The 15,600-nt window shown below is 42.1% G+C and overlaps 1 protein-coding gene across 1 annotated transcript in view; it reads right to left on the reverse strand.

Annotated features, from left to right (window-relative positions):
• The window catches only part of LOC121385054 (atrial natriuretic peptide receptor 1-like), a 56,254-nt gene that overhangs the window by 17,864 nt on the left and 22,790 nt on the right, over positions 1 to 15,600 (reverse strand). Inside the window, exons 7-15 of the mRNA XM_041515590.1 lie at positions 14,957 to 15,108; positions 13,997 to 14,132; positions 11,537 to 11,645; positions 10,552 to 10,670; positions 8,668 to 8,749; positions 6,537 to 6,636; positions 5,771 to 5,992; positions 3,342 to 3,518; positions 420 to 582 (exon numbers count right to left, since the gene is read on the reverse strand). Coding sequence (XP_041371524.1) covers positions 420 to 582; positions 3,342 to 3,518; positions 5,771 to 5,992; positions 6,537 to 6,636; positions 8,668 to 8,749; positions 10,552 to 10,670; positions 11,537 to 11,645; positions 13,997 to 14,132; positions 14,957 to 15,108 — 1,260 coding nt within the window. The remainder of the gene's footprint in view (positions 1 to 419; positions 583 to 3,341; positions 3,519 to 5,770; positions 5,993 to 6,536; positions 6,637 to 8,667; positions 8,750 to 10,551; positions 10,671 to 11,536; positions 11,646 to 13,996; positions 14,133 to 14,956; positions 15,109 to 15,600) is intronic.

Genomic DNA, 15,600 nt, shown 5'->3' on the forward strand with positions numbered 1-15,600 from the left:
TCTAGTTAAAAAAGAAATGTTTTATTTATCGACGCACTCAACACATTTTATTTACGGTTATATGGCGTCAGACATATGGTTAAGGACCACACAGATTTTGAGAGGAAACCCGCTGTCGCCACTACATGGGCTACTCTTTCCGATTAGCAGCAAGGGATCTTTTATTTGCGATTCCCACAGGCAGGATAGCACAAACCATGGCCTTTGTTGAACCAGTTATGGATCAATGGTCGGTGCAAGGGAGCACTCACTCAGGGTTTGAAGTCGGTATCTGGATTAAAAATCCCATGCCTCGACTGGGATCCGAACCCAGTACCTACCAGCCTGTAGACCGATGGCCTAACCACGACGCCACCGAGGCCGGTCCGGACCCACCACTACCACGGACAAACACAAAACAGAACGACCAGACAACTCACTGTAATACTTGGAATGTGCTTCCTCGGGCTCCTGCTCCCCCTGTCGGAAGTAAGGCATCGCCATATCGGCGACCTTGCAGTCCCAGTGGCTGTCCACGAGGATGTTGGACGACTTGAGGCGACCGTGCACCTCCACCAGCGAACCATGGATGTAGTTCATAGCCTGCAGGTCACAAACCATAAGCATAATAAGAGCAATCACAGGCACCCCAAACAATATAAAGGAAGGAAGAAATTGTTTATTTAACAACGCACTCAACACATTTTATTTACGGTTATATGACGTCGGACATATGGTTAAGGACCACACAGATATTGAGAGAGGAAACCCGCTGTCGCCACTTCATGGGCTACTCTTTCCGATTAGCAGTAAGGAATCTTTTATTTGCGCTTCCCACAGGCAGGATAGCACAAACCATGGCCTTTGTTGAACCAGTTATGGATCACTGGTCGGTGCAAGTGGTTTACACCTACCCACTGAGCCTTGCGGAGCACTCACTCAGGGTTTGGAGTCGGTATCTGGATCAAAAATCCCATGCCTCGACTGGGATCCGAACCCAGTACCTACCAGCCTGTAGCATTCAATAACACCGAGGGTACTATAGTTATGTTATATAATAAAGAGTACTCTTTTTATATAGGTAACTGTAGTATTAGTACCGGCCTTGGTGGTGTAGTGGTTAAGCCATCGGACATAAGGCTGGTAGGTACAGGGGTTCGCAGCCCGGTACCGGCTCCCACCCAGAGCGAGTTTTAACGACTCGATGGGTAGGTGTAAGGCCACTACACCCTCTTCTCTCTCTCTCTCTCTCTCTCTCCTCTCTCTCTCTCTCTCTCTCTCTCTCTCTCTCTCCTCTCTCTCTCTCCCTCTCTCTCTCTCTCTCTCTCTCTCTCTCTCTCTCTCTCTCTCTCTCTCTCTCTCTCTCACTAACCACTAACCAACTAACAATTAACCCACTGTCCTAGTCCAGACAGCCTAGATAGCTGGTTTGCTCAGGACAGCGTGTTTTAATCTTAATTGGATATAAGCACGAAAATAAGTTGAAATGAAATGAAATAGTATTAGTACTAGGGGTTTCTGTTTGGGCGTACCTGTGAGTGCAATGACAAAAAGTAGGAGTGGGGGGGGGGGGGGGGGGGGGAAGAGGGCTAGTAAATGAATGAATGAATGAATGAATAAATAAATAAATAGATAATTAATTAAATACATAATTAAGTATAGATGTATGTATGTATGTACGTACGTAGTCATTCATTTATTCATTTCAACTTATTTTTGTACTTATATCCAATTAAAGGCATATTGTCACAGCCCACTGACCTATTACATGGCCTAACAAAGTATTACTTAAAAATGTATATATTTGATTTGTCCCTAAATGTACTTTATTCATCCATCTATGTAACCACCATACTCCACTTATTAATGATATTTTTGTAAAAATAACTGAATTATGGCAATGGTCTATAATTCAAAAACTAACATTGCTGAGAGGTTTAACATGGATTTCACTCTATCATAGTGTAGTTAAAGTGATGCAATAACTAGATTTGGTCTGTAAAAATTAATGTAATTTTGATTTATTATTTATTTTGAGAGAAATAAGGTCCTTAAATCTGTGACAGTATGCTTTTAAGGTTCAAACACACACTTCAGCTATCTGGGCTATCTGTCCAGGACGGTGGGTTAGTTGTTAGTTGTTCGTGAGAGAGGAAGAAGAGGGTGTAGTGGTCTTAAACATATCCGGAGTCGTTAAAACCAGCTCTGAGTGGGAGCCGTAACCGAGCTGCGAACTCAGTACCTACAAGTGTACAAATCTTATGTCTGATGGCTTAACTACGACACCACCGAGGCACGTGTGCATATTGGAGTATGGATATTGTATATACGTTTGTTGGGTTTGACTATTTCATACATAAATATTAACGCATAGGATAATTAAATTCTTTTTGGCCTCACAAATTGTCTCATGCCGTTGCCGTGTCTCGAACCTTCAGCACCGAAACCCCTGCAGTTGACATAATAATAATATACGAAATGGTCACCTTTGCTATTTCGGTGGGAAATGAGATGTTGATAACCCAGTCTAGTTTGATGTTCTTTAACACCCCATAGACTCGATCATTCACAAAACATTGACATCTGATAACAAACCGGCCACGGCGTCGTGGTTAAGCCATTGGACATAAAGCTGGTAGGTACAGGGTTCGCAGCCCGGTACCGGCTCCTACCCAGAGCGAATTTTAACGACTCAGTGGGTAGGTGTAAGGCCACTACACCCTATTCTCTCTCACTAACCACTAGCAATTAACAACTAACCCAATGTCCTGAATAGACAGCCCAGACAGCTAAGATGTGTGCCCAGGACAGCGTGACCTTAATTGGATATAAGCACGGAAATAAGTTGGAATGAATCTGTATATACGAAATGGTCACCATTGCTATTTCGGTGGCGAATGAGATGTTGAAAACCCAGTTTAGTTTGATGTCCTCGAAAAACACATAGTATAGTCGTTCATTCACAAAAAAACAAAAAAAACATTAAAGGGACATTCTTGAGTTTGCTGCAAGTTTTAAGATGTTATCGACTAACAGAGACTTTTTAACGATTGTAATTACATATCAAATATATTTTTCTGCATAAAATATTAGTGGCTGTATATTAAACGTGTTTCCGATCATTCTAACATTTGCACTATGTTAAATTTCATTTTATTCCCTAAAATCCAGTTTGACCTTCTTATAAATATTAAGAGAACCAGAAACACATTGAATATACAAACACTGATATCATAAATAAGAAAATATATTTAATATGTAAGTTTAATCGTAGAAATAGTTTATTAGTCGGAAACATCTTAAAGTGCAGCAAACTCGGGAATGTCCCTTTAACATCTGATAACAATATACGAAATGGTCACCTTTGCTATTTCGGTGGCGAACGAGATGTTGAAGACCCAGTCTAGTTTGATGTCCTCGTCCATTAACACGTCGTGTAGACTTCCTCTCGTGCAGTAGTGCCACACCAGTCCATTGCTGCCTGGTTCTATGAAGGCACCAATCAGCACGTTGATATTTGGGTGTTGGAGACCCCGAATCTGTAACCATAGTAACGATACAATTATTCAGCAAGAATAATAAACTGATTTGTGATTGAAAATAGATTTTATTGCATAAACAACAAAAGGATTGGACACAAGTTTACCAACTTACTTGGCTCTCTCCTATTGGTTTAACATACAGAAGCAAATACCAAAGGCATTAAAATGTTAAAGGTACATTCCTGAGTTTGCTGTATTTGTAAGATGGTTCCGACTAATAACATATTTCTACGATTAAACTTACATATTAAATATATTTTCTTGTTTAGAATATCAGTGTCTGTATATTCAATATGTTTCTGGTCGTCTTAATATTTGTAATAAGCCCAAACTGGATTTTGTTTTCTAATTATTTCGTACGTACGAAAAAAATACATTTTAAGAAATAAAATGAAATTAACCTAGTACAAATATTAAAACGATCAGAAACACGTTTAATATACAGCCACTAATACTGTATGCAGAAAAATATATTTGATATGTAATTACAATCGTTAAAAACTCTCTGTTAGTCGATAACAACTTAAAAATTGCAGCAAACTCAGGAATGTCCCTTTAACGACACTACTAGAGCATGTTGTAGCTTTAGGAGAAACGTGCTACTTGTTTTTCCAATAGCAGCAAGGGATCTTTTATATGCACCTTCCCGACAAAAGGGGCTCGCTACATGTCATAAGCAATGGCGGGCCCGCCATCTCTTAAGACTAATTTCCAATACGTCCGCCATCCATTGGCAGCGATAGTAATATCCGCCATCCGTTTATTTAGGCCGCCATCCAAAATCACAAGTCATGCCATCGTCTTGAACTACCAGAGTAATCAGGTTCATCGTCGTTTACAAGACATTTTCGAAGTACTTGTACCCTGCAAATCTTAGGTACCATCCCTTCCTATAAGTGGAACCAGCTCTACCGATTCCCTCCATCTCTTTCCTGAATACTGGAGAGACCACTGCTCAGAAAAAACAGCACACACCATGTTCTTTGATATACCTGTTTTGGGAAAACTGTAGCAGGTTTACTCTAACTGTAGCGTATCAGAATTACCAAATGTTTGCCTTCTAATAGCCGATGGTTAAAGGGACATTCCTGAGTTTGCTGCAATGTTTTAAGCTGTTATCGACTAACAGAGACGTTTTAACCATTGTAATTACATACCTAATATATTTTTCTGCATAATATATTAGTGGCTGTATATTAAACGTGTTTCTGGTTCTAATAATTGTACTAGGTTAAATTTAATTTTATTTCCTAAAATATATATTTTTCGTACGTACAAAATTATTTGAAGACAAAATCCAGTTTGGGCTTCTTACAAATATTAAGACGACCAGAAACACATTGAATATACAGATACTGATATTCTAAAGAAGAAAATATATGTGATCTGTAAGTTTAATCGTAGAAATATTTTATTAGTCGGAAACATCTTACAATGCAGCAAAAACAGGAATGTCCCTTTAATAAATCAATGTGCTTTAGTGGTATCTGAAAGTTTTATTCTGAAGTGCCATGCAATATTTCTAAAGTGATATTAACATTTACCAGACAAGGGGAGAGATTTAATTAAATAGGTAAAGCTTTGACAGTTGAATCGAACCCTGATCGTATTTTTTCCCAGTCTCAGTCATTGCCCTACAATTGGTATATTAAACGTCGTGGTATGTATTGTCTTGTGTTTGGAAAAGTGCATTATAAACGATTCCTTGCTGCTATTGTAAAAATGTGGCGGGTTTCCTCTGAAGACTACGTGTCAAAATTATTAAATGTTTGACATCTAATAGCCAATGATTAATAAATCAATGTACTCTAGTGTTGTCTTTAAACAACACACTTTAACTTTCTAAGCTAAAAACTGCAAGGTTCAACACGAACTTCCATGTACTATTTCTACTTTAAGAGACTTTTTTTTTTTTTTTTTTTTTTTTTTTTTTTTTTGATGCATGCGCAGTTGCGCAGTTACTAACATTTCATTTCATTTCAACTTATTTTCATCCTTATATCCAATTAAGGTTCAAGCACGCTGTCCTGGGCACACACCTCAGCTATCTGGGCTGTCTGTTCAGGACAGTGGGTTAGTTGTTAGTTGGTTAGTGAGAGAGAAGAGGGTTTAGTGGCCTTAGACCTACCCAATGAGCCCTTAAGAACTCGCTCTGGGTTGGAGCCGGTACCGGGCTGTGAACCCCGTACCTACCAACCTGTAGTCCGATGACTTAACCACGACGCCACCGAGGCCGGCGAGTTACTTACAGCGTTGATTTCTATGACGACTTCCTTGGTTATCGGGATGTCGTATCTGGCCACGGCCCTGATGACCACTTTCTGGTTGTCGTACAGGGCGAGTGTCGTCTGCTCCGAGAGGCTGGTGTTGGCCGGGTTCTTGTCGTCAGACTGCAGAGAGTCGAGGTTCTTCACGTCCAGTCTGGAGCGCCCGTCAGACAGCGAGCCCGATTTGCTGAAACTTGCCGTTGTCTGTTGTTGTTGTAGGCAAAAGGAAAAGGAAGTAAATGTTTTATTTAACGACGCATTCAACACATTTTAATTACGATTTGCTGAAACTCGCCGTTGTCTGTTGTTGTCGAAATCTTGCCTCAGCCCCAAGTTCAGCCAGCAAATGTTTGGCAAACGTTCGCGAACTATTTGATTGGTTCCCAACGTGGCCAGTTAGATTACCGTGAAGCGCATAAACCAGTCTATCGGACGTTTTTCCGCAACAGTTATAATTATATATATAATATATATATATATATATATATATATAATATATATATATATATATATATATATATATATATATAACACCTACCTATGTATCTATCTATCTATCTATCTATATCTCTCTCTCTCTCTCTCTCTCTCTCTCCTCTCTGGCTCACCTCTCTCTCTCTCTCTCTCTCTCGTCTCTCATCTCTCTCTCCTCTCTCTCTCTCTGTCTGTCTGTCTATCGACGTATAAACACACACACTGTGTGGCACACTGATATATACCCATGGATACACACAAGCTATATACACACCCTGCTGCTGTACATGGACTTCTGAATCGCGATGGGAGTGACGTCCTCCTTGGCTATCCTCCAGTCCTCTCTTTCCAGACGAACCTTGACCAGTTTCTTTCTACAATGGAATTTTAAACTTTTTTTTTAAAACCTCACAAACATGTAACACCAGAGACAAAGACATTTTTTTAGGACATTACAAACATGGATGAAGGAAGGAAATGTTTTATTTTGCAGCAAGGGATCTTTTATATGTACCATCCCATAGACAGGATAGCACATACCTCGACCTTTGATGTACCAGTCGTGGTGCATTGGCTGGAGCGAGAAATAGCCAAACATGGATGAGGATGAGATGAATGGTGAAGCCGCAGTATTTCCATTTCGGTATGGGACTACTTGACAGGTCCGTGCTCCACGCTTGCTGTCAGTTGAGATGTCTCGGTATCACCCGAGCCCAGGCATGCCGGGTAATCACCCCCCATGTGTGATCATACACTCGGGAGACACACCTATAATCGCACCCGTGAAATGGGTGAAACTCGGTGTATGTGGCCTTACACCTACCCATTCAGCCTAGCGGTGCACTCACTCTGGGTTGGAGCCGGTACTGGCATGGAAAATCCGCCATTTTTAAACAAATTTTTAACATGGTATCGATATTAAAGGGACATTCCTGAGTTTGCTGCAATGTTTAAGATGTTATCGACTAACAGAGACTTTTTAACGATTGTAATTACATATCAAATATATTTTTCTGCATAAAATATTAGTGGCTGCATATTAAACATGTTTCTGATCGTTTTAATATTTGTACTGGGTTAAATTTCATTTTATTTCCTAAAATATATTTTTTTCGTACGTACGAAATTATTTGAAGATAAATCCAGTTTGGGCTTCTTACAAATATGAAGACGACCAGAAACACCTTGAATATACAGACACTGATATTCTAAACAAGAAAATATATTTAATATGCAAGTTTAATCGTAGAAATATTTTATTAGTAGGAAACGTAACGTCTACGAAAAACGTAGGGTTCAGAATTTAGCTCAGTCGGTTGAGTATGCTCATGTGACGTAATTGTGTCGCAGGATCAAACCACCTCTGTGGATGCATTCAACTGATGTTTTTTTTTCTCTCGTTCCAACCAGTGCACTACATCTGGTCAAAGGCCGTGGTACTGTATGTGCTTTCTGTGGGAAAGTGCATATAAAAGATCCCTTGCTGCATTAGAAAAAATATAGCAGGTTTCCTCTGATGACTATGTGTTAGAAGAAAGGAAGGAAATGTTTTATTTAACGACGCACTAAACATCAGACTTATGGTTAAGGATCACGCAGATATTGAGAGAGGAAACCCGCTGTCGCACTTCATTCGCTACTCTTTTCGATTAGCAGCTAGGGATATTTTATATGCACCATCCCACAGACAGGATAGTACATACCACGGCCTTTGTTACACCAGTTGTGGAGCACTGACTGGAACGAGATGTGTCAGAATTACCAAATGTTTGACATCCAGTAGCCAATGATCAATGTGCTCTATTGGTGTCGTTAAACAAAATACCCTTTAACTTTAACCCCCCCCCCCCCCCCCCCACCACCACCACCACCACCACAAAACGTGGTTTGAATTATTGTTCCACATGAAATATAAATGTTATACAAAAAACAACATCTGTAAATTTGGCATAAATGAAAGCAATGAAGGTGGGGGCAGGAAGCAACGTGATTGCTGATATTCTCCAGGACAAAACAACAACACCCCAAAAACGATAAAAAAAAAGACCCCGATCTCCCCCCTTCACCCCTCAAACCCCCCCAAAAAACCAACCGCACCCCCCCCCCCCCCCCGGCAAAAAACAAAGCAAAACAATATAACAACCACAACAATAAGAACAAAACACGTTTAATCTATATTTAATGATAATTTGTGGTGGGTAGTTTTCTTACAGGGCCTATCCCTTTGCCTTATGAACTCTATCCTACCCTACCCTATCTTACCCTACCCCTTGCCTTATGAACAAGACATTACATGCCACAACCTTTGCCTGTACCACGAAACCTCAGCCGCGCCATATTCTGCTTAACTACATGCCGCCCCCAATGAATTTGAACCCAAGTTTGTGCCCCACAGATCCACCTACTTCCAGATGAGGTATCCTCCTCCACCGAGAAGACCAATAGCTGCTACAGCGGCCACCACGGCGCCAGCGATTATAGGTGTCTCTGGAAAACACAGCAGAACATGATGATGATGATGATAATAGTGGTGGTGGTGGTGGTGGTGATGATGATGATAACTATAGTGGTGGTGAGGGCAATGATGATGGTGGTGGTGGTGGTGATGATGATGGTGGTGGTAATGATAATAGTGGTTGTGGTGATGACGATGATGATGATGATGGTGATGGTGGTAGTGATGATGGTGGTGATGATTATGACGATGATGGTGGTGATGATGATGATGATGGTGGTGGTGGTGGTGGTGGCGATGATGATGATGATGATGGTGGTGGCGGGAGTGATGATGATGATGATGATGATGGTGATGATAATGATGATGATGATGGTGATGATAATGATGATGGCGGTGGTGGTGATGATGATGATGATGGTGGTGGTGGTGGTGGTGATGATGATGATGGTGGTGGTGATTATGATGATGATGATGTTGGTGGTGATGATGATGATGATGATGGCGGTGATGGTGATGATGATGGTGGTGGTGATGATAACGATGATGGTGGTAGTGGTGGTGATGATGATGATGGTGGTAGTGGTGGTGGTGATGATGATGATGGTGGTGGTGGTGATGATGATGGTGATGGTGGTGGTGGTGGTGATGCTGATGATGGTGGTGGTAGTGGTGGTGATGATGATGATGATGGTGGTGGTGATGATGATGATGATGATGATGATGATGGTGGTGGTGATGGTGGTGATGATGATCATGATGATGATGATGATGATGGTCGTGGTGGTGGTGGTGATGATGATGATGATGGTGGTGGTGGTGATGATGATGATAGTAGTGGTGGTGATGATGATGATGATAGTAGTGGTGGTAATGATAATAGTAGTGGTGGTGATGATGATGGTGGTGGTGGTGGTGGTGGGGGTGATGATGATGATGATGGTGGTGGTGATGATGATGATAGTACTGGTGGTAATGATAATAGTAGTGGTGGTGATGATGATGATGGTGGTGGTGGTGGGGGGGGGTGATGATGGTGGTGGTGGGGGGTGATGATGGTGGTGGTAATGATGATAGTGGTGGTGGTGGTGATGATGATAGTAGTGGTGATGGTGATGATGATGGTGGTGGTGATGATGATGGTGGTGCTAATGATGATAGTGGTGTGGTGGTGGTAATGATGATGTGGTGGTGATAATGATGATGATGATGATGATGGTGGGTGGTGATGATGATGATGATGATGATGGGTGGTGCTCGTGATGATGATGATGATCATCATCATCATGATTATGATGGTGATAACAACCAAAAATGACAAAGATAACGATGATGATGATATGGATGACTGGTTTTACAATATGGATGATGATGAGGTGACAATAAGGAATATGATGATGACGACGACGACGACAATGATGATGATAAAAGGATGGCTGTGGTGATAATGACGCTGATTGTGACAATGAATGAGATTATAACGATACTGATGGTAGTGACTGATGGTAGTCATAAAAAAAAGACAACAATCAGCCGCGATAATGAAGATGATGAAGATGATGATGATGATGATGATGATGATTATACTATTGATTATTACATTTTGATGATGATTATTATTATATAAGGTATTGACATAAGTTCAGGTTATTAGGACAACGATGATGATGACGATAACGATGACAATGATGATGATAATAATGATGAATATGAATATGATGCTGACGATGATAATGATGATGATAGTGATGATAATGGTGGTGCTGACGACGACGACGACGACAGTGATGATGATAATGACACCTTCAAAGTATCATGATGCCCGTGAACTCACCGTCTTGTATGCACAGTTCGTTGTCCCAACCACAGGACGGAGCTGATTGGGGCACGATTTTAGATCCACCAGGCCAGACGATATCTTTAGCGTCTCCGATAAGTTTGAAGCCCATTCCTCTAGAAAGAGAGATATATAATGTATAAATTAGACAATGGAATAAACTCACACTATATATAATAGATGCCAGAGAAAACAGTGAAGAAATAAGTGTGTTGAGAGAGAGAGAGAGAGAGAGAGAGAGAGAGAGAGAGAGAGAGAGAGAGAGAGAGAGAGAGAGAGAGAGAGGGGAAAGAGATGTGGGGGAAAAAGAGACAGACAGAGATAGAGAGTTAATTTGTTTTGTTTAACGACACCACTAGAGCACATTGATTTATTAATCATCGGCTAATGTATGTCAAAGGGAGAGAGAGAGAGAGAGAGAGAGAGAGAGAGAGAGAGAGAGAGAGAGAGAGAGAGAGAGAGAGAGAGAGAGAGAGAGAGAGAGAGAGAGAGGGGGAAAGAGATATGTGGGAAGATAGACCGAGATAGAGAGGGAGTTAATTGTTTTGTTTAACGACACCACTACGAGCACAGACAGACAGAGAAATAGATAGGTAGGTAGATAGATAAGATAGACCACCGACCGACAGACAGACAGAGAAATAGATAGGTAGGTAGATAGATAGATAGATAGATAGATAGATAGATAGATAGATAGATAGTGAGACAGACAGACAGACAGACAGACACACGGGTGAAACCTGATGCCACCACTGAGCACAGCAATAAATACATATCACACTGGTCAGAAAAACCCCCAATCGAAAACAAAAACTGAGATTGATCGATTCTGCGACCCATCACACCTCAGGTGAGTGCTCTGCCATTAAGCTACTTACTGCAACCCCTCCCCCAGCCCCTCCCCCATCCCCTCCTCCATTCCCCTCCCCCCACTACCACAACGTGTATCTGTATTACCTGAATGTAATTAAATTGGACCTACCCGGGCTCACTTCTAGCAACAGGGACGTATTTGTCTTTGCGGATGTTGTGAAGCATGTAGGCGATGTGGCGAGTCCCGTCACGGTTGATTATCAGGTTCCCTGCGATTCCTTATGGAAAGTTTACACAGAAAGAAATGTTTTATTTAACGACGCACTCAACGCATTTTATTTACGGTTATATGGCGTCAGACATATGGTTAAGGACCACACAGATTTTGAGAGGAAACCCGTTGTCGCCACTACATGGGCTACTCTTCCGATTAGCAGCAAGGGATCTTTTATTTGCGCTTCCCACAGGCACGATAGCACAAACCATGGCCTTTGTTGAACCAGTTATGGATCACTGGTCGGTGCAAGTGGTTTACACCTACCCATTGAGCCTTGCGGAGCACTCACTCAGGGTTTGGAGTCGGTATCTGGATTAAAAATCCCATGCCTCGACTGGGATCCGAATCCAGTACCTACCAGCCTGTACAAAATTAATTGAGACTAAGGCAAACAGATATTTTCAATATAGCTCCTTAAATATGTTTTTAAAAATGCAAGTACTTCGGCTGCAATTTGTCCGCATTCATTTAATTCCTTTAAAATGAACACAGTTATATTTCCCCTAACTTCATAGTCCTTCCACTGACAATATACCCATCAGTACCCATCAAAATTAATTGACAGGCAGTAGGTATTTCCAGCATTGCTCTTTCTCGTTCCAGCCAGTGCTCCACAACTGGTGTAACAAAGGCCGTGGTATGTACTATCCTGTCTGTGAGATGGTGCATATAAAAGATTCCTTGCTGCCAATCGAAAAGAGTAGCATATCAAGTGGCGACAGCTGGTTACCTCTCTCCATATAACCGTAAATAAAATGTGTTGAGTGCGTCGTTAAATAAAACATTTCATTATTACACCTGGCAGTCTGATCACATCAAGGTTGAGTTCAGCCACACCGAACAGGAAAATGTCCGCTAGACTGGTTTATGCGCTTCACAGTAAACCAAATGGCCACTTCGGCAACCAATCAAATAGTTCGCGAACATTAACGAAACATTTGCTGGCTAAACTTGCCCCTGTCAGATGTAATGCCATAATGTGCAGTATAGTCTGTTTCAAGTTGTTTGTGTCAATTGATTGTGTGGATTTTAATCAATATGATAATTTTTCATCTATAAAAGTCACATTTTAAAACATGTTTATTATGCATGTTATATGTATATATACTAACAGGACATTATAACCATAATACAATTTTCATTTAGAGAGAGAGAGAGAGAGAGAGAGAGAGAGAGAGAGAGAGAGAGAGAGAGAGAGAGAGAGAGAGAGAGAGAGAGAGAGAGAGAGAGAGAGAGAGAGAGAGAGAGAGAGAGACAGAGAGAAAGAAAGAAAGAAATGTTTTATTTAACGACGCACTCAACACATTTTATTTACGGTTATATGGCGTCAGACATATGGTTAAGGACCACACAGATTTTGAGAGGAAACCCGCTGTCGCCACTATATGGGCTACTCTTCCGATTAGCAGCAAGGGATCTTTTATTTGCGCTTCCCACAGGCAGGATAGCACAAACCATGGCCTTTGTTGAACCAGTTATGGATCACTGGTCGGTGCAAGCGGTTTACACCTACCCATTGAGCCTTGCGGAGCACTCACTCAGGGTTTGGAGTCGGTATCTGGATTAAAAATCCCATGCCTCGACTGGGATCCGAACCCAGTACCTACCAGCCTGTAGACCGATGGCCTGCCACGACGCCACCGAGGCCGGTAGAGAGAGAGAGAGAGAGAGAGAGAGAGAGAGAGAGAGAGAGAGAGAGAGAGAGAGAGAGAGAGAGAGAGAGAGATAGAGAGATAGAGATAGAGAGAGAGAGAGTTTTAAGTTTTACAAATCAAAATAATTATGTAATAAGAAACAGCATGGTGGGGTTCCGTAACTTTTTAACATGTCTGACCCGGGGTTCGATCTCTGAGAGGCCATGGGCCCAACCCGGGGCAGATAATTTACCACAGAGGTTTCGAGCATGTCTGCCTCGGGATTCGATCTCTGAGAGGCTAGGGGCCCAACCAGGGGCAGATAATGTACCGGGACATTTTTGATAATTATACTAAAAATAAAAGAAGGATTTTACACATTTATATGCGCATTCCAAAAAGAATAAAATTAAAATATTTTTTTTTATAGATATTTAGTCTAAAATTAAATTAATATGAATTTTGTAAAATTTAGCCCTAGAAGTTCGAGGTTCTTTTCCAGGATTTTGGGCACCCGCCACAGGAAGTTTATTTAGTAGGTGGGGTGAAAAACAAAAGGGCAGCAATGATATTGGGAACTTCAGTGTGACCAAGCGGGGGGGGGGGGGGGGGGGGGGGGGGGGGGGGGGGGGGGGGGGGGGGGGGGGGGGGGGGGGGGGGGGGGGGGGGGGGGGGGGGGGGGGGGGGGGGGGGGCAGACCCCCGGAGTACTGTAGTACCTTCTTTTTCCATTCCGTACAGGAAGTCAGTGATATCGCTTCCTTCGGGGCACAGTCCTCCTTGGAGAATACAGTTGTTGAGAGCCACCAGATACAGGTAGACAGCGTCAGCCACCAGCGCCACCTGGATTCCATTCTGTGGATATCAACATGGAGGAAAATAATGGTGGTTTAACGATACCTCTGTCCAAACACTGGCTATTTTGGTTCTTAATGTAATAATATTGCTGTTTTGGGAGAGAGAGAGAGAGAGAGAGAGAGAGAGAGAGAGAGAGAGAGAGAGAGAGAGAGAGAGAGAGAGAGAGAGAGAGAGAGAGAGAGAGAGAGAGACAGACAGACAGACAGACAGACAAAGACACAGAGAGAGAAAGAAATATAATTAATAAGATGGAGTGGAAAGGAGGCAGAGAGAGGTATGTGTGTCAGTGTGTCAGTGTGTGAGTGTGTGTGTGTGTGTGTGTGTGTGTGTGTGTGTGTGTGTGTGCATATATATGTATGTGGAGAGAGAGAGAAAGAGAGAGAAAGAGAGATGGAGGAGAGAGAGAGAGAGAGAGAGAGAGAGAGAGAGAGAGAGAGAGAGAGAGAGAGAGAGAGAGAGAGAGAGAGAGAGAGAGAGATGGAGATAGCGACAGAGACAGAGACAGACAAAAAGCGAGACGGACAGTGATGGGGAACTAGTAGTGACCGCCACAGATCGCTAATGTCATCCCATTATGTTTTCTGGTTAGAATACATATAACTGAACTTTAATTACAGACCATATTTTATGTATGGGTGGATTCTAAAAAATGAATAGGGGTACATCAGTTTAAATAAGCCACCCTCCTTAAACAATTTTGCCCCCTAAATGTATTGATATTAGACAGATTCTACATCTACAGGCGGCCACAGATACACAATAAACTACTCGTATAGAAACCCGTCCCAGAGAATACTCCACCCTTCCACTTTCGCCCTGACTATGAGTATGACTGTGAGTATGACTATGAGTATTTCGATCACCTCGTAATTCGGAGAATTTGTCGGTGTCCCTTTAAAGGCTTCAATACGTTTGACGAACTCAATATATTCCGGTTTTTCAGGGTGAACATCCACAGTGATGTCAAGCATTCCTTTAAAAAAAAGAGAAGCAAAGAATAACAGTAAATAATTAACGATGGCCACACTGCAGTGCACATCACATTACTCAACGTATTTTCACTGGTGTTATCCTAGCAGTAGTAGGTGGGTCTGTTGAGCGCCATGTGTACTCGTTGACCCCGGGTCACGTGGGGATGCGCTGACCTCTCGAAGTGTCATGACGCTGACCTAACTAGGTTAATGACTTTGACAGCTGTGGGATGGACATGGGAACCCGACTACTACTCCTAGCATACAGCTATCTAAGGTCTTTATATATTTATTGCTAGATTTTCATACATTTCGTTGTGTGTGTGTGTGTGTGTGTGTGTGTGTGTGTGTGCGTGTGTGTGTGTCTGTGTGTGTGTGTGTGTGTGTGTGTGTCTGTGTGTGTGTGTCTGTATGTGTATGTGTGTGTGTGTGTGTGTGTGTGTGTGTGTGTGTGTGTGTGTGTAGGAGCGGGGGAGGGGTCGAACGCTTCCTGC

The sequence above is a fragment of the Gigantopelta aegis genome, chromosome 11, assembly GCF_016097555.1.
Source record: "Gigantopelta aegis isolate Gae_Host chromosome 11, Gae_host_genome, whole genome shotgun sequence".
Taxonomy (NCBI): domain Eukaryota; kingdom Metazoa; phylum Mollusca; class Gastropoda; order Neomphalida; family Peltospiridae; genus Gigantopelta; species Gigantopelta aegis.